Source organism: Amphiura filiformis, chromosome 12 (genome assembly GCF_039555335.1).
Source record: "Amphiura filiformis chromosome 12, Afil_fr2py, whole genome shotgun sequence".
Classification (NCBI taxonomy): domain Eukaryota; kingdom Metazoa; phylum Echinodermata; class Ophiuroidea; order Amphilepidida; family Amphiuridae; genus Amphiura; species Amphiura filiformis.
This window is the reverse complement of record NC_092639.1, coordinates 8176305-8196325: the sequence shown is the minus strand read 5'-3', so window position 1 is coordinate 8196325 and position 20021 is coordinate 8176305. Positions and strand designations below refer to the sequence as shown.

General features: G+C 38.8%; 1 protein-coding gene across 1 annotated transcript; it reads left to right on the top strand.

Annotated features, from left to right (window-relative positions):
- The first annotated feature begins 10360 nt into the window (after window positions 1-10360).
- Window positions 10361-10981, top strand: LOC140165594 (uncharacterized). The gene has a single exon (XM_072188877.1). It carries the CDS (start codon window positions 10361-10363, stop codon window positions 10979-10981), a length of 621 nt encoding a protein of 206 aa, XP_072044978.1.
- The last annotated feature ends 9040 nt before the right edge of the window (window positions 10982-20021 follow it).

Genomic DNA, 20021 nt, shown 5'->3' with positions numbered 1-20021 from the left:
TTATTATTATTATTAGTGTTATTATAGGTTTTCCCAGAGTATTTCGCACTTGTGTCATTGATTTTCATACAAAAGACATTTCAATTTCGTCCCGAAAAATCTTCGAGCAAGAAACTGCAGTTCAATTGCACTATTGTGCCATTAGATTTCAACATTGTAGCATTATATTTCATGTTTGTGTCATTGATTTTCGTCAAATTGCACTCAAATTCGTCTGAAAATGCGTAGCGATCCCTTTCACAAAAGCAAATTCGTCATTTGTCATTGAAATTCATTAGCGTTTCATTTAATTTCGTCTCATATAGGCCTATATGCAATCTACATGTTAATTGTGTGTTCATTTTGGGGGTTTCTTTTTGGTCTGTTTTGTTTTAAATATTTTTAAATATATTTTATCTTTTACTTATTCTTATGTGACATTATAGGCTTTAATTTCTTTTAACCTTTATAATCCAATAAATTGTTACAAATATAAGCATGTTAAAGATTATTCTTAAATTGATATAAGTCCAAAATATTTAAGCAACTTTATTTTTCTTGGAGGATTATTCTGGATTGTTTTTATTGCATGTAATTCTGTTCTGTCGTTTTTTTCTTTGGTATATCATGCAAGGCCTAAAAGGCAATTGCATTGTAACTCGGGCTACCCTTTTAGGCATCATTTTACATAATTTATGCTCCAGCTCGAAAAACTTAAAGTGGAATCTTAATTTTTTTATAAATGTAATACCCAACATTCAAGGCTAGATCCTCATTGCCAAATGAATATATCAACTGAACTTTTGTACGTATGGATGGGACAGGAGAGCTGTGAAAAAAACCCGGTTAACTACATTTATAAAACACCATTTAATAAAAATCTAATGAATATGTGCAAAAGAGATCCAAAATATAGGTTTTATTTCACTCAAAAAAGTAACAAAAATATAGGTTTTATTTCACTCAAAAAAGTAACAAATTTAGCCGAAAACAGGCTTTTCTAAGAATGTTTATGGTAAACATGTAAGACGACTCAATTTAAAGAGCATGTTAACCTCTTTCATTCGATACCAAATTTGTAGCAATTGAAGTTTGAAAGTTATGAGCATTTTTGATGTTTTGGGTTATGTTCCTGTTTGCTTGGAAATGCCCACTATATATTCCTTCAGATTGTTCTATGTATACGGTAGTTGGTGTTGTCGTAACTCGCTTGTGGGACTTGTTGGTGTTGTCGTAACTCGCTGATGGGACTTGATGACTTTGTCGTAACTCGCCTTTAGCTTACTTCGTGGGGGGTAATTGACAAAACCTCTGTTAACCTCTGTGGGGGGTAACTCGCCTTTTTAACTCGCTTTTCTTTAACTCGCCTTTCTTTAACTCGCCTTTTTTTAACTCGCCTAGTTACAGCTCCCACAAGCGAGTTACGACAACACCATCAAGTCCTGCAAGCGAGTTGCAACAACACCATCAAGTCCTGTAAGCGAGTTACAGCAATGCCATCAAGTCCCACCGAAAAGTTACCGCACCACCATAAAGTCTCGCAAGCGAGTTACGACTTATTATTGGAATATTATAAAACTTGCTGTAAAAATCTTAACTCGCTTATGGGACTTATCGTAACTCGCCAGTGGGATTTGTTCCATGTGACTTGTCGTAACTCGCCGGCGGGACGGCAAGTCATGAAAAAATATTTAAAACAAAACAGACCAAAATGAAACTCCAAGAATGAAAAGCACAATAAACATGTATATACATTGCATATAGGCCTATATGAGACGAAATTAAATGAAACGATTATGAATTTCAATGACAAATGACGAATTTGCTTTGGCGGTAGGGATCGCTACGTATTTTCAGACGAATTTGAGCTGCAATTTGACGAAAATCAATGACACAAACACGAAATATAATGCTACAAAGTTGAAATCTAATGGCACAATAGTGAAATTGAACTGGAGTTTCTGGTTCGAAGATTTTTCGGGACGAAATTGAAATGTCTTTTGTACGAAAATCAATGACACAAGTGCGAAATACTCTGGGAAAACCTATATTATTATTATTATCGTTATTATTAGTAGTAGTATTATTATTATTATTAGTAGTAGTAGTAGTTATTATTATTAGATCTATTATTATTATTATTATTATCATCATCATCATCATCATCATCATCATCATCATCATCATCATCATCATCATCATCATCATCATGTTATACTCAGGAATAACCTTGTAGCCGACTATTCCCTTTCATACTAGTGATTTTTATTCTATAGGGTCTTCTAGGTAACCAACTAGCAACACCGACGTAGTAAAATACAAGGCCAAACGTCACATGATTGGGCCAAAGTTTGCTAAGTAAATAATAACAATGGAATACAGCTGTAATTGTCTAGCCTGGTCTATAAATAATCGGTTAGTAGCTACATGTATGTCATAAGCTTATGTCATAATATTTTTTCATGACTTGCCGTCCCGCCGGCGAGTTACGACAAGTCACATGGGCGAGTGACTAGGCGAGTAATTCTGCAAGTAATTCTGCATTATTATTATAATACTTTAGGCTAACTAGGCGAGTTAAAAAAAGGCGAGTTAAAGAAAAGCGAGTTAAAAAGGCGAGTTACCCCCCACAGAGGTTAACAGAGGTTTTGTCAATTACCCCCCACGAAGTAAGCTAAAGGCGAGTTACGACAAAGTCATCAAGTCCCATCAGCGAGTTACGACAACACCAACAAGTCCCACAAGCGAGTTACGACAACACCAACAAGTCCCACAAGCGAGTTACGACAACACCAACAAGTCCCACAATCGAGGGGGACAGGTAAATGGCGAGTTATGAATGGGCGAGTTACATGAAAGCGAGTTATAATGGCGAGTTACCCCCTGCAGAGATTAAAGAGTGACCCCTGCTGAGAATACAACAAGTCCCGCCGGCGAGTTAAGGTTTTTACGGCAAGTCCCTCCGGCGAGTTAAGGTTTTTACGGCAAGTCCCATTGGCGAGTTACTATTTATAATATTCCAATAAGTCCGTACTTGCTTGCGAGACTTTATGGTGGGACTTGACGGCATTGCTGTAACTCGCTTACAGGACTTGATGCCCGGGGGAGGCACTCCCTATCTGAAATGGCAGGGATGTGCCTCGGCCATGTTAAAAGTAGGGGGCATTTAGGTCAAATGTACAATTACAAATATACCGGTATGGGGTCATTCAGTACACAACCTGAATAAAAATGGGGTCATTCGGTATGAAACTTTGAAAAAAGGATGGTCATTGGGGTAACAAAGAGTAAAATGGGAGTCATTGAGTACAGGATTGCCAAAAGAGAATCAAAGTGCCAAACTGCGTAAAAACAACTTGGCCACCTTGGAAATGTGAAAAATCTCATTATTTCTGGAGGAGAACACAAATACCACCTAAATTTGGGAATTAAAGGGGGGTCATTGGGTATAGCAGGAAATAGAAAAAGGGCGTCATTGAGTACATGAATTTTTTTAAAGGGGTCATTGGGTAATAGGTAGGACCATAACACAAGAAAGGGGGTCATTGGGTACACGCCGGTTTGAAAAAGGGGGTCTAACCCGAGGCACATGATGCATATCTGTCATGGAAGTGCCCCCCGGGACTTGATGGTGTTGTTGTAACTCGCTTGCAGGACTTGATGGTGTTGTCGCAACTCGCTTGTCTGTAACTTTTTTTTAACTCGCCTAGTTACAGCTTCCCCACCTTGGTGGTGCACTTTGTGTTTGTGTAGGCCCTACCAATGTCTTTTCCATTGACATTATCGTATGTTTTAATCAATTTCATTGCAAATTGATATGTAGGCCTATTTTCATTAAAATCTCTCATATGATTTTTCAGAAAGTTGGCCTACAGACATAAAGATATGATATTAGTAGTTAACTCCTAAGCTAAAGTACTTAACCACTAACTTAGTCATTTAATCAGGCATGAGAATGAACTATTCTAAAAAAAAACCTGAACATTGTAAAAAAATCCATGGAAAATAGCGTGAAAATAGCCAAAACGACCTGAAACTGTCTAAAAATAAATAAAATTGCGTAAATTTGGACAACAAAAGAAACCTGAATTCAGGTTTTAATCTGAAAAGTCTCATGAAATATTAATATAATTTAATACAAACTGCGTTGTCTTTTTTAAAGACAGTTCTTGTTATATCTTTTCTTTATTTCAAACTGGCTAGGGAGATCCTGACTTCCTGAGTTACAAATTAAACCGCATCATGATTTCTTAAAAATAAAGCTTCAGCCCGGAATTTAATGATTCTCTACACATGGCCTTGGTTGCAAATAGCAACCATGGAATCAATAATTACAACTATGACCACTGATGATCACAGACACGCTTCTTCTTATCATAAACATAGACCGAGCGAGGTCAACTTATCACTTTCAAACATAGCGATAAATGTTCTAGGGGCTGTGCAATAATTTTGAGCCCTGGTGGGAGGGTAAAATTGTGTATGTGTGTGTGTGTGTGGGGGGAGGAGGGGGGAACCAATTTTTGGCGAGCCGAAAGGGAGGGGGGGGCAATTTTGGCAAGCCGAGGGGGGGGGCAAGCGAATTTTGGCACACATTCATGGGAAGCAAAATGCATCGGGGCCTGAGATTGGAATTCCAGTTTCCTTTCTCACGAAGTAAGGGCTAAGAGTAAAATTGTACAATTGTGTTTGGGAGTGGCCTTCTCTCTTTTCTCTTTTTCCTCGCTATTTTCTTCCATTTCTTGCTTTGTTTATCAAAGCTATCTAGGCCAGCATGCATATATTAGCCTACACTGGCTATCCAGGCTTGTGCATTTATGAGCTTGGAACGGTCCATGGTTTACCATGGATTAGCATGCGTTCCTCACGGACCAACCTGGGTAAACAAACAAACAAACAAACAAACAAAATAAAACGCTCTAAAAGGCTAAAACAGTACGGAAACGCTTATATTTATATGCAAATGTTCCTGCTCGCTGCGCTCGCAAACATCTATATTGACCATTTAGGTTTGCAAATTGGGAACCCAAAAATTTGGCATGTGCAAAGAGGGGGGAGGGAAAGATTTTTGGCAGGCCGAGAGGGGGGGGTAAGCGATTTTGGCGGGCCGAGAGGGGGGGGGGGGCGATTTTGGCGAGCCGTTTAGAAATTTACCCCCCCCGCTCATAATTATTGCACAGCCCCTTAAGGGTCTATACTTCGAAAACATTGTTTTCCAAGTGGTCAATTTGTAACACCTTTGCAGCACCGAACGTGTGTGCCATTCATGTCATGATTTGTGGTGATGGGAATAATCATTTAGCCCGGGCGCGTACTGTAGGCGCGTACGTAGGATTGGTTTTTGCCCGGGGGGGGGGGTTCTTCGAAAAATTTTGTACGGGGGTGTGCCACGCAGACTTTCGGATGCTGACTTTCTCTATACCTACTTTTTGCTCTTTTTGCTACCCATCAGTATACCAATTTTCAAGAAAAAGCACCCACATTTGCCATAATTGGGCGCTTTAATGGTATTTTTGTACAAATGCGCCCAATTAATATCATTGCGTATCATGTGTATGATTAATGTTTACCTCTGTTTAAAGTTTAACTTGAATAAATGTTTTTTTTCCTCTGAAAAAAAAGGGAAAAAAAATAAAAAAATAAAATGTATATTACATTGCGAATTTCAAAAATTCAAAATTATTTGATATCAGAAGGACATACTTCGTACTCAGAATGCAATTCGATATGTCTGATGTGCTCTAATGTCCCACAATTAATACTGTCCAAACTTTCATACCCCACCCCTTAATAATGATGTAAATTTTTGGTTTCTTTTTTAGGACATGAAGGGGGGGATCAAAAAAATTTTAGACCATAAAAAGGGGGATCAAAAAAATCCACCCTTTTTTAGGGGGGATCAAAAAATTTTTGACGTCCGAGGTTCCAACTTTTCCAACCACCCCCCCGCTTCAAAACACTTCAAAAACAATCAATCACTGTGATTTACAAGCAAGAAAAAAGACAGAAAAAGAGAAAAGTATGAAAAAAAAAATAGAATTGGACCACACAGGGACTCGAACCCGTACTAGTTGACCAGCTGAAAACAATTACATTAGTCGAGGAGATTATGAGTCAGGCGCGCTAGTCGATTGCGCCACAGAAGCAGCTTTCGAAATCTAACGGTCTCAAACTGACTACAAGACCAATAGTGCATGCAGGCTGTTATGATAAACAAGCGCATTCCTCTGCAAAGTCGTACGCATCGATGACGAAAAAACTCGTTTTTTGTAAAAGTATAGCTTTAATTAGGAATGAAAATCAAGTGGTAGAGTAATCGACAGACAGTTGAGAAATAATGTTGGTAGTTAGATGTCAAAATTAACGTTCCACAATCAAGATATCGATAATGTAAAAAAGCATTGTGTTTTCTCAAGCAAGATTCTCGAAAATGTTCCCTAAAAACGGGCTTTTTACGATTTAATCGGTACTGTATTTGGTTCTTCCCCATGGCAACATTATTTCTTTGATCGATGTAGTACAATACAAAAAAGAAGAAAACAATCACTCGGCGTGGTTTTATACGGGGCGCACATTTGAAAAAAACGTCATGGAACGCGTTTTTGATCTTGTGAACATGGTGCGAAAAAAGGCTTTATACGAATGATTTTCAAATTTATTCTAAAAATTTGTATAAACACACAAAGAAAATGTTAAGCTACATCCAATGCACCAACATTTCACTCGCTGCGTCCAATGCACCAACATTTCACTCGCTGCGATATCTGGTTACTGAGAAAACTCTGTTTTAGAGACAACTTTATACGTCTTTTATACGTTTTTTATACGTTTCTTAGTGTAGGATTTGTGTGTGTCATATCTTTTTGTGGATTGTAATAATATTTATAATAATATAATAATAAATTTCGGATTTATATAGCGCCTTTTTCCAGCTAGATCTTGAAGGATTCAAAGGGCTGTAATTTCGCTGCCATGGTGAATCATCACAATCAGACCGCATCATCTAGGCCAGTTGCAGCCGAACCTAGCGCAGACATATCCGCACTTAGATTATAACATCCACCAATTATCTGTGCAGCTCCCCAAATTCTATTGGGTGAAGGAAGTTTTTGCAGCGGCGATCACAATGCCTCCAGTGGCGTAACCAGTGGGTGTCCCCCGGACACAAAAAAACTGGGAAGAAGAGCAAAAAATTGGGAAGGGGAAAAGGGGAAGGAGAGAAAAGAGGGAAGAAAAAGGGAAGGAGAAGAAAAAGGGGAAAAAGAGGGAAGAAGAGAAAGGGGAAAGGAGAAAAGAAAAAAGAGGGAAGAAAAAAGGGGAAGGAAAGCGAAGAGAAAAGGGGAAGAAAGAGGGAAGCAGATCTATACTACTTTCATTGTGAAATTTTGTACTCTGAACACTGGATTTTTAGCTTCTAATATGCCAAAAACCATGAGCTTCAGGGGCTGCGCCCCCTTGACCCCCGACGGGGCTTTGCCCCTGCACTCCACCAGGGGCCCTATGGCGGGCCCCTGGACCCCGCCCGTTTATCACTTCGCGGCAAGCCGCTCGCGATGCGCACATAAATAATACAACTTTTGGTCAAAAATTGGAAAATTTTTCAATCTTGCCCCCCCCCCCGGAAGGTCAGGTCTGGTTACGCCCCTAAATGCCTCCACCTTGATGCGCGTTTGTAAAAAAAATGTGCATTTTTTTGTTGAAAAATTGAAAACAAACATTTGAAGAAAAAATGGGATGTGTTCCCCGACTCCCCAACCGCCTATGCTATCGTTAAGCCCCTGTGCATACTAGGCATGCAAAGTAGTATGCAGGGTGGTTCAAAAAGAACTTGACCCAATTTGAAAGGTTAATTTCTCGGAGTTTAGAGCAGCTATTCTCAAAAGTGTTACATATTCTAAATACATCATTATCGTTCTAAGAAACTCATTAGAGGTTGAAGCCCTGTAATTTCAGGCTTTAAATCAGTGCTCATGGTGGTGGGTCATGCCAAATTTTCAGCCTTATTGTAACAGTTGTCAAACTATAGCTGTGTTCACACATGCAGTTATTACCGGTAATATTTTACCTAGGCTTATGTCCGAAATGCAATTAAATATTTTCCGCTAATCCCTCAGCGCGTCCACATTTAGTCGGCAATACCGCTATGTCCGATAAGCCTGATACCGGTCATAAATCCCTCCTTTCTACAGGAGCACCATCAGGAAATTTAACCAGATTTTAAAGTTTTTTCACTGAAAATTCACTTCCAATAAACGCACTTCTTTTTGGAAAAATGCAACGTCCCCCAGGGCGTTTAGTACAGACAATACGGTAGATATGTCATGTAAAAAATTGCAAATTCATAAGTTCCAAATTTTAGACCAATTGTATTTATGTAGATACTATTATTATTCTGGTAAAAAAAATAAATAATGACTGCCCTCACAATTTTAAAAGTGTGGTCGAGAAACGCATTTTTTTAAATTTCACTTGGCCTTTAGTGGGCTATCATTTTCTTCGGGGGGGGGGTCCCAAATTTACAAAAAGTCGGCGTCAATAAAATTACGACCTCCCCTATTTTGGCAGCAAAAATGTTATGACCCCCCCCCCTCCCAACGTTTACACACCGCCCCCCCCCAAATAATAAACAGGCATCAGACTTTTGAATAAAATAAACACACTATCTGTAGTCATCTTGTGACTCTCTACAGTTTGGTCATCAAAACATTTTATGACACCCCCTATTTTTCTTTCCGTATATTTGAGACCCCCTTCCGAAGTAAATAATAGCCCCTTAATAATCTTATAAAATTCAATTGCATGCCTTTCTGTTATCATGCTTATGGCTTAATAAACTTCATCTCCATCTACATCCAGAGCCAAACTGCCCCCACACTCTGGAGGGTTTACATTTTGCTCTACCCCCATAGAATCTCATGTAGGTCATCCCAATAAGGATGGTCAATTGCTCCTGCGCCTGAACTTTTCATCTGATCATGAAGGGTGCAATCGCGAGTTTTCAGTGCCTTTATATTAGCATGTATCTGCTCCCCCGACCGTACGGGGAATCCCTTGTCATGTAATAACGTGGCCATCTCCTCCCAAAGCTTTTTTTTATCCCAGGAATAATTTCCGGGTCCCTGATTTTGAGGAGAGCCAATGTCTCCTTGTCATTCCAATTGATTCCTCTGTTGCGTTTATTATTAACATTTGCAGCGGCAGCCATGATGATATCACGCAGTAAATTACTCTGCTTAAAAGTGATTTAATTTAACCCGGAAGTGTCACAGTTATATCCGACAGCCCAATACTGCTGTCCACAAGTAATTATTATTTACGGGACGCAACTTATAAAACCCTGCTCATCTTCGGCTTTAAATCGTCGGATTTAAGGCACATTATGTCCGATAGAGTTATATCCGACGCGTCCGCTCGTTCATACTGCCAATTATATCCGATACTATTACCGACGTAATTTTTAAATTAAAAGTCCGGTAATAAGTAATATAAGTCCGACCATGGATGGTCCGACTGTGTGAACACGACTTATATTTATTAAGCTATTGGATTTTCTGGTTGACTAAATAAACAATTACCTTCTTAATAGTAGGGCCATCAACAACAGAGCAGTGACTAGCTTTCATGACATACATGTACATTGTGGGATCCATAACCATGGGCATGCACACACCGTAATATCATGATGAATTCAACGATACTAGCTTTTAAGCATACATCTGTAGTAAATTGATAGAACATATAATCTTCAGTAGCATTAGGCCTCGTATCCATAGGCTGTTCCCTTGTGGCGTGTGCCCTTGTTCCGTGTTTACTTTTTCCCATGTGACCTGCCACACAGACAACGAACCTTTGTTTTGCTAAGTGGCCGCTACGGTTCGTTGTCTGTGTGGCAGGTCACATGGAAAAAAGTAAACACGGAACAAGGGCACACGCCACAAGGGAACAGCCTATGGATACGAGGCCTTATGGACCACTATGATAAGAACAGCGTCCTAGTTGATGTCCAACATGGATTCCGTCCAGGTCGTTCGTGTGAAACGCAACTTCTCATCACTGCCCATGATCTCTCCAAATCTCTTGATAACCGTGAGGAAGTAGATGCTGTTTAGACTTTTCAAAAGCCTCTGATCCATACCTCACCAGCGATTGATGTCCAAGTTATATCATTATGGCATAAGAGGGCCACTTCTCCTGTGGATCGAGAATTTTCTCACGCAACGTAGTTAGCGAGTAGTAGTAGATGGTCAATCATCTGAATGGGTTCCGGTTCAGTCAGTTTCCCACAGGGCACAGTCTTGGGCCCTTATTGTTCCTTTCCTTTATCAACGACCTTCCCGATGGCATCTCTTCACATCTGCCTCTATTTGCGGATGATTGCCTCATGTACCGCACCATCTCGAAACCAGAAGACAACCGCAAATTACAGGAGGATCTTGACTGCCTACATCATTGGTCTCAAACATGGCAAATGCAGTTCAACGTTGAAAAGTGTTTTACGATGCATTTCACCCATCGCCGTAATACTACCTTGGCTGATTACCATCTTGGAGCGAGAAACCTTGCCACTGTAACTGATTATCCGTACCTGGGACTCACCTTCGCAAATAATATGTCTTGGCAGAAACTAGAAACATATCAACACCATCACATTACGTGCAAATATAGGATGCTTGGCCTTGTGAGGCGTAATCTGCACAAGTGCTCCACCAAAATCCGCCAGCAAGCGTATGAATCTCTTGTTCGACCCCACCTTGAGTACTCTAGCCCGGTGTGGAGTCCGTACACAAAGAAAGACATAGCAAGGGCTGAAGCAATCCAACGCAGGGCTGCCAGATTCGTTCTTCAGAAGTACCATCGTACAAAAAGTGTGTCTGCCATGCTTAACACTCTCCAGTGGGACACCTTAGAGAAGAAACGTCAAGTTGCAAGCCTCATCCTTTTGTACAAGATGCAAAACAACATCATTGCAGTAAAGGCACATTATCATGATTATGTCCGATAGATTTATATTCGACGCTCGTTCACACTGCCACTTATATCCGATACTATTACCGACGTAATTGAAGTCCGGTAATAAGTAATTTAAGTCCGACTGTGTGAACACGACTATAGACTGCATAATATACAGGGCCGGATTTACCTTTTTGGGGCCCCGTGCCAGGCCAAAATTTGGAGGCCCCAACGCACCGGAGGAAGGCATGTGCCCTCAAGTGGCCAAGTTATTAGATTTTATTAGGACATTTGCGCGCGAAGCGCGTGGAAAAATTCAAGTCTAGACTATTTTAGCCCAAATTGAAGCTGAATTTTGCTATATAACAGGTCAGTGCACGCGAATCGCGCAAAATGTTGCACTTTTTGTACCCTATTTTGGTCCAAAACATATGTTTTCGGCTAAAATGGAAGATGTACTGTACACTACACAGGGCGATTTTGGGGGCCCTGTGGTAAATCCGGCCCTGATAATACATCCAAACAGTACAAGAAGCAAATCTATCCTTATCTAATGAGGTAAATGGGGTCTTTTTATCTTTTTAGTTTCTGTTTCCGTATCCGTTTTCGTATGTCATTGTTATTCTGAAGTGTTAGCCTCCCAGGTATGACCAATGTTTTATTCTAGCCTTTTGTCACTTACTAATAATTTGAAGCAAGTCAATATTCGTATTCGTTTCCGTAAGTTATGTTAAATTCTGAAATGAAAACCCGGAGATGAGAGGGTTGATGCTAAAATAGTCTAGCATTGAAAATTATACTAACCATGTTGCCAAGTTTTAAGTAAAAGTCTTTCATATTGGCGATGAAACGAGCGTCTGAAATAGCCAAATATCTCCCAATGAGGCGCGTGTACAAGTGGCGATTCAAGTGATGCATTCCTTCTTGTTATGGACGACAAGTATTAATTTTGATATTATTGTGACAAACTCCATTCCCTTCTCAATTGATTAGGCTCCAGGATTAGACTTTCTTTGCGAAAAATAAATCATAGGGCCTAGAGGCCATGAAATAGGCTAAACCCATATTAGGTATACGGAAACCTTCACAGTCCGGGTGGCGCTTGTACTCGCATTAAACAGGCAAAGTTCGCAAAACTGACCCCTGCTTCAATTGTCAACCTTTATCGGGGGACGAGTTACCTATTCCATTTTTCACCCCGATGTGGCCCCAGACAAAATGGATGTGGCAGTGACGTCAACGCGTTGAAGCAGCTGTTTCGCTCGCGTATCTATGCGGCGTCTTTAAGCGCGTGCGTGTGTACACCAGCGCTTTGATCGAACGCTAGCGAGTGTACTGAAATTCCACAGTACTGACGTCACTGCCACATCAGGGTGAAAATGGTATAGCTTATCGCAAACCAGCCAAATTTGTCATAATGTTTGAATAGCTAGTAGAAAACCCGTGAATATAGTGTCAGAAACTCTCACACATCTTAGGATAACCTTGTCGTTGATGTGATACCGAAAGCAGCGCTATTTTTGGAATATATTCGAACATTGCGTGGGAAAACATTGCGGTAAAAATGTAAGTTAATAATGAAAATCGTTTAATTTTAATAATACCAACCAGTAACGGACATTGAGCCAAGACTATGTGAGAAGTTTGGGGTATGTAAAGCATTTTCTTGTTATAAAAAACAAGGAAAAAGCAGTCCAAAATTAAACTTTTTATCACAACGCGATATTTAAAAAAAGTACACTTTTCATCAAAGTATTGGGAACTAATGTGGATGGTATTTTGGTTTAAAAACGATACTGTTAAAAATATCGGTATTTATGCCAGCGACATTTCTGGTTTGTAAAATGCATTGGAAATTGTCGGCTAAAAAGTGCATAAATTAAAATCGCGAATAGTAATAGCAACAATAACTATCTACATTCCAAGCGGAAACGCTTTTCAAAAACATACCACCTTTTTTCGGGCAATCGCTGAAACCGAAATATGAAATTCCGGGCCATCTGTAAATAAAAAATCTCTTTAAAAAGGGATGCGTCTGGTCCAGAGAGAAGATCGGATGCGTTGTGGGCATGGAAACAAACTTGAAGAATCAGGAATCATTGAAATACTAGTGTATGTATTCTCATGGCGTTTTATTAGTCAACATATAAAAATAAATGTAGTTGGTGGTAATTAAATATAAAAATGATAAGAAAGTTTTGACAATTATTAGTTTGTTGATGGTAGGCCTATTAGAGATACAAGATGTACTTAAGTTATGTCTGAACAATTGTAAAACTGTTTTAGTGAAACGTGCAAATTGTATTTGTCTAACTGATTGTATACTGTTTGAATAGTTAGCTAAATTTATTAGAAAGTTGCCACAAACATGTTGTCAGAAATGTAAAATACTGGTGGAGCAGCGACAGGTGTTTTCTCTAATTTGATAGATACTGTTTGACCCCGTTGACCCCATATGACCTTTGACCCGGGATTACATCTGATTGATGACCTTGGATGACAATTAATTAATTAATTGTTTAATTAATTAATTAATTAATTGTTTGAGGGGACTTTTAAAAACTGAAGCTTAAACAAGAAATGTCTTTAAAAAGACAACACCATGGATGAAATTCATGTTTCATAATTTTACATTGACAAGTACAAGCACATGCACAACTAACCGGGTTGGAAATGTTGTTACCACGAATACCACCAATGACATACTATAAGCTAAATTGAAAAATGTGTGTTAAATAGGTCTACATTTAATTTATACTTAATTTATACTTGTACAAACAAAGGGATCAATGGAAATCACATCCACCAAGTTTCGCATCAATCCAACAATCTATATTCAGACGACTTTGTGATTACGTTTTATGACATGACTTTGAACATTCTGACAATCCAACAATATATACTTTTTCCACCTCAGGCTCAGATGACCTTTAACAATTATAATCAAAAGACTGACTATTCAATCCCAGGGGTTCCCTGGCTCAATTCAATCTTTATTTTTCTGAATGTGTTGATTATAATTGTTACTACTAACTGCCCAGTTGCTCTACCAAAATGTATAAAACCAAAGCAACTATCTACCCCAATTACTGGTATTTACCCCCCCACTAGTGTCACTCCCAACATCAATTAGTGATGGTATAAACTAACCCTAGTTAACAGTGCAGGTGCCTGGGCACCTTATACCCAGCTTGATTCCTGTCTGGTGAGATAATTGCTCATTAAAATTGTTGAATTAGTGGTCACTTGTTGACAGCTTATCAGTAGCCTGGATCAGCAGGGGTGCATTTATATCATTTTTCATAGAGCAATTGTTCAAAATATTTAATGTCAAATGGTTCCTAAAAACCTTATTTGTGAATGGATTTTTATTGTTGACAAAACAAAATGTATGTTTAATATATCAATTATTCCATTAACAGCAATTTCCTAAGTTTCCATCCATAAATAATCACAGAGTATCATCTGTTTACAAAATAAGTGTTTATTTTCAGATTTCCAATCAACCAGTATCAGTATAGCTGGTATGGCCTTGCTAGACCGTGCTAATAGTTATAGTCAGAAACAGGTATTTTGTCCTGTAGTCCCTGGCAACCCAGTCTGCTTGTGGCTCACTCGCAAACATACACGGCAGAAACCGGCTGTGAAGGAGCCTAATGCACGTAAACAACTTCCTTATAACATGTATAATAAAATCCGATTTTGAGTATAATAAAGAAAGTCATGCATATGCAAAATGAAGCAATTACATATTGCTAACTTGGTAAAATGCATACTCGTAGCCCAATCTTGTACATCATAGCACCCAGTTTTGGTTTGTGGTTTCGAAATGTTGCAATTAAACATTAGTTCTTTCAAATATGAAACGCTAAAACCCAAATCTAGAACAAACTATCATATATTTAGAAAGATATAGCAAACTTTCCATGATAGAGATTGGACCCAAGACAAAGTACACCCAAATTATGTGTCAATTCAGAATTATCCCACCATGGTGGAAAAAAAAGAACTAGTGGCAAATGGTGGTCATAGACCACAAACCTAGCTGGGGCATGTTGGTGTTTTGAAGGTATCTGACCCCTGAAAGATGTTCCAAAAATGTTCCCCTGGTCATGAGGTTTATTGTCACCGAGTTTGAGTCCCGTACCCCTTACAGATGTCCAGAAAATGCATTTCAAAAATTTGACCTCTGCATGACCTCTGACCTGACCATTGCAAAATGTTCCCCTGGTCATGAGATTTGTTGTCACTGAGTTTGAGCCCCATACCCCTTACAGATATCCAGAAAATGAAATTATAAGATTTGACCAGAGTTAACCTTTGACCTGACCCCTGTAAAGTGTTTCAAAATGTTCCTCTGATCATTTAGTTTGTTGTCACCAAGTTTGAGCTCGTGCCCCCTTACAGTTTTCCAGGAAATGCATTTCTAAAATTTGACCTTTGCATGACCTTTGACCTGACCCCTGTAAAATGTTCACCTGGTCATGAGATTTGTTGTCATCGAGTTTGAGCCCCATACCCTTTACAGATGTCGAGATAATGCAATTGTAAGATTTTACCCCCTTAATGACCTTTGACCCCAATTCCGTGTGCAAGTTATGGGCACTGGGTAAAACCGATGCACATGTGTAAGTGACGTCATTGTACTATGTAATATGTGGCAGAAGAAGCATTTTGAAGGTATTTGGTTATATACCGGAAATTCCCTCTTAATGACCTTTGACCCCAATTCAAGTACGCAATGGGTTTTAGGCCTCGTATCCATAGGCTGTTGCCTTGTGGCGTGTGCCCTTGTTCCGTGTTTACTTTTTCCCATGTGACCTGCCACACAGACAACCTATGGATACGGCCACTAAGCAAAACAAAGGTTCGTTGTCTGTGTGGCAGGTCACATGGGAAAAAGTAAACACGGAACAAGGGCACACGCCACAAGGCAACAGCCTATGGATACGAGGCCTTAGAGGAAACTAGAAATGTCTTTAAAAAGACAACGCCATGGATGAAAAAAAAAAGCGCAGTGATTTATAGTGCGCTACGCACAGGCACAACGCCTAGACGTTGATCCACAAGCCTCAGCACACTTTACAGGTTGTCGCTGACCACTACGGCCCACATCATTCCACAAACCATTAAACAACAAATCAGGGACTTTGCTGCTTCAAGAGCGCACACCCTCGACATTCCACAAATAACCATCGCAACCAGGATCAGCTCCCGAGTTTCGTACGGGTTACAACGAGACAAATTAGCAGTGAGTTCCTTGTCCAGGGAATTTCAAGCTAACTCAATTTTTCCACGTGAGCGTACTAGGCAGTAGGCACCGCCAGGGTTCGAAACCGCAACCTCTCGCACCAGAGTCGAACGCCTTATCGATTGAGCTAACTTGACTGCTTGATGAAGATCACGTTTCATAATTTTACATTGACAAGTACTTGGAATGCGAGTAATTTTTTGTGTGTAGCACATGCACAACTAGCCGGGTGGGAAATATCGCTACCACCAATGACGTATACTAGGTAATTCTCAAGAAGTTTCATGTTGAAAGCTAGATCTACACTAATTCATACTTATAACAAAGGGATTAATGGAAATCACATCCACCGAGTTTCGCAACAATCCAACAATCTATATTCAGACGACCTTAAGAATGTTTGCTGCCTGAGGGTGATCATAAACAATTCATGACAATCCAAATATCTTTTCGCCAGCAAAGTGGTTACATAACTCTCTGGTAACTGGATCACGCACCTTTGACATTGGTACTACATGCCATAGACTTTGTGTTGCAATCATTTCCACCGTGGTGCAGAACTCAAAAAAGATTACTCAGATTACGTTTAATGACACGACTTTGAACATTCTGAAAATCCAATCATATATACTTAGTCGACCTCAGATAACCTTTAACAATTTGGCGCAGAATTGTCAGTGATCGACAATACACCTCGGATGACTTTGACCTGACCTTCAACATTTTTGCGCTTTATACACCCATCATGTCCGTAACAATTTAACTCTTACAACTTCCTGTCAACTCTCTAATTCAAACTTTTGTCTGTTTGCTTTTTTTTTTGTCTTAATAGTATACACTTCAGTTTTTAATTAAGTGGCTAAAACTGAAACAAGAAGAGTATTTAAAAAAAACCCAGTTCACAGATCAGGTGTGGGCCTATAGTAATGTTCTAACTTTCCATATCTAATTTACAATGCATTGATCTTACAATAAATTAGTGATTTGAGGCATAATACCAACATCCCGACTCTGGCTTATAACTTGAAATACAAGCTTTTACAATCAATACCACTATCAATTACCATGCAGATATAGCCTTGACCCAATAATTAGGGTCAGGAGTATTTCGTGATCCTAGCATCCTCTTTTTATGACATTTTTCAGTACATAGCCACGAAAAAAGCATATTCCCAAAACTTCAGTTTATTCCGATGTTGCGTTTGCGAGTTATGCATGATTATGTGTATTACACTGCTCCATAGACAATACGTTGTAATTTCGTTCTGGTGCACCAGAACGAAATTCAAATTTCGCGATATCTTTGCTAAACGAATTAATCTGCAAGAAATATTTTGTACATAAACATTATGTAGCCAGAGTATTCCAGTGATATAAAAATCTTAACTTTTTTTGAGGAAAGTGGGGGATGAGGCTGTGGATCACGAAATGCCCTTTAAGATAATCAAACATTACTGGGTAGACAGAGTAGATAAAAGGAACAAAGTTTTTGAGTTGGCAGTGTTCAAAAGTAAAATTTAATGTCATTTGTCAAATACTATATATCCTAAAAACTTTATTTGTGAACGGATTTTCATTGTTGGCAAAACAAAATGTATGTTTAATATATTAATTATTTCATTTATAGCAATTTGCTTAGTTTTCATCCATAAATAATCACAGAGTAGGCTATTATCTGTTTACAAAATAAATGTTTATGTTCAGATTCCCAATTAATCATGTTATCACTTATCAGTATACTCTGATAAGGTGCCAAATCCAGACATAGTGCACTTACGTCCACGGCGAATTCACCGTGACCTTTCCAGCCATAAACCCGCTTATTGAAGATTAAACCGATATGCAGTACTACCATTATATAGTAATCTATTGTCCAATGCAAATTTATTAGCACCTGATAATATTGATCCAATGAGCGACCGAATTGTCCGCTACGGACGACTAATCCAATCGATAATGACTCTATTGACATGTACGAGCGTATCTCCACTGACCGAGTTTTGGGATATTTTTCACTGGTTTGCAGCTGTTTGCTGTCATTTACTCATCAAGGCGGACGACCGTTATTATAAGGACTATGCCAATTATTTAAAGATTGACATGTAGAGAATAAGCCATAATTGATTGACAGAAAGGACTAAATTTGTACCTTTTTTGTACGGTTTTATGACACCAATCTTCAAAATACGATCAAAAATGGCTGCCCGGTGAAGTAAAATGTGCATTGGAATAACACGGCGAGTTTGGATAGATGGTAGGATTTTCTTTTAATAATAAAATGTATGTTCCCCGTTATTAAAGCTTGTACCGGGTTGAAGATTCAGATATTTGGAAAAGAATAAGTAATTGAAACATAGAGAAAGTACTAAAATCATAGCTTTTATACTTTTTGATATATGATACTAACTAGTTCAACCCGTATAGCTACAACACAGCGCTACCAGTAGGGTTTAATTGCCTATTGTGAGTGCCCCTGTGTTGTGTGCATACATGTAGCTAACAATAACTGCATGATGACCTTGCTCATATTTACATTGTTATAGTCAAAAACAGATACTTTGTCTGGTAGTCCCTGGCAACCCAGTCTGCATGTGTGGCTAAATTGCAAACATACCGGTACACGTCAGAAACCGGCTGTAAACAACTTTAATAAAATCCATTTTTGAATATAATAAAGAAAATCATGCATTGGCAAAATGAAGGAAATACCTATTGCCAACTTGGTAAAATGCATACTCGTAGCCCAATCTTGTAGATCATAGCACCCAGTTTGGGTTTGTAGTTTCGAAATATTGCAATTAAACATTAGTTCTTTCAAATATGAAACGCTAAACCCCAAATCTAGAACAAACAATCATTATATTCATAATATTTGGAAAGATATAGCAAGCTTTCCATGATAGAGATTCGACCCAAAATAAATTACACCTAAATTAAGTGTCAATTCAGTATTATACCCGCATGGCGGGAAAAAGTCACTGGGGATTTAATTCCAACACTATATGCCTCTGGCCCCTTGGGGCCAGACGCGAAAAGTGCGTGAGCGGAAATGACCATGAACTTGGGTCACCGAAACAAATGTTTATATTGGTGTCAGGCCTTTCATAGTGATACAACAATTAGCCCCCAATAATGTACCGTTATTTGTTAAATTGCGATTTTTACTTTTTGAGAAATTAATGAACCTATCAAAAAACTTTTCGAAGATCAATTTAAAATGACCCGACCCGTTAATATATAGGATAGGAGTTATGTGATCAATTTTTCTTGTCTTTGTAAAAAGACGAGCAGCAGCATTTTGTGCGAGTTTTCGAATTAAGCGAGTTTAGAAGAGAAATTCCATTATCAATGCGTGATGTAATAAGTGCAAGAATGATGGTTGCAAGTTGCAACAATTTCATCTATTAAGATTTTTCTGATACTATTTACATTTTTAATGTGGAAGTATACAGACTGGCATATGTACGTTTGACATGTTGATCCATACACAAATTATCATCAAAAACAATTCCAAGGTTACGGGCACTTTTTGAAGCATGGATTATAGCGGTACCGACGTTAATGGAATGATCTTTAATTTTATGCTGCTGATATTTTGAAGTCATGATTAGAAATTCTGTCTTTTAGTTTAGTTTTGAGTTCATTCATTGACATCCATGACTTTATTTCTACACAAGCCTCTGCTTGTTTGCGAGCTGACATTTCATCATTTGATAAATCAAAGGATATAATAACACAGTTGTGTATCGTCGGCATAAGCATGAACAAACAAACCATGTTTCCGAGTAATGTTTGCGATAGAGGAGGAATAGATGATGAAGAGTATGGGTCCAAGCACGGA

Bases quoted from the DNA above. Each gene is read 5' to 3' on its own strand.
- LOC140165594 (XM_072188877.1), top strand. From the start codon at position 10,361: ATGTACCGCACCATCTCGAAACCAGAAGACAACCGCAAATTACAGGAG.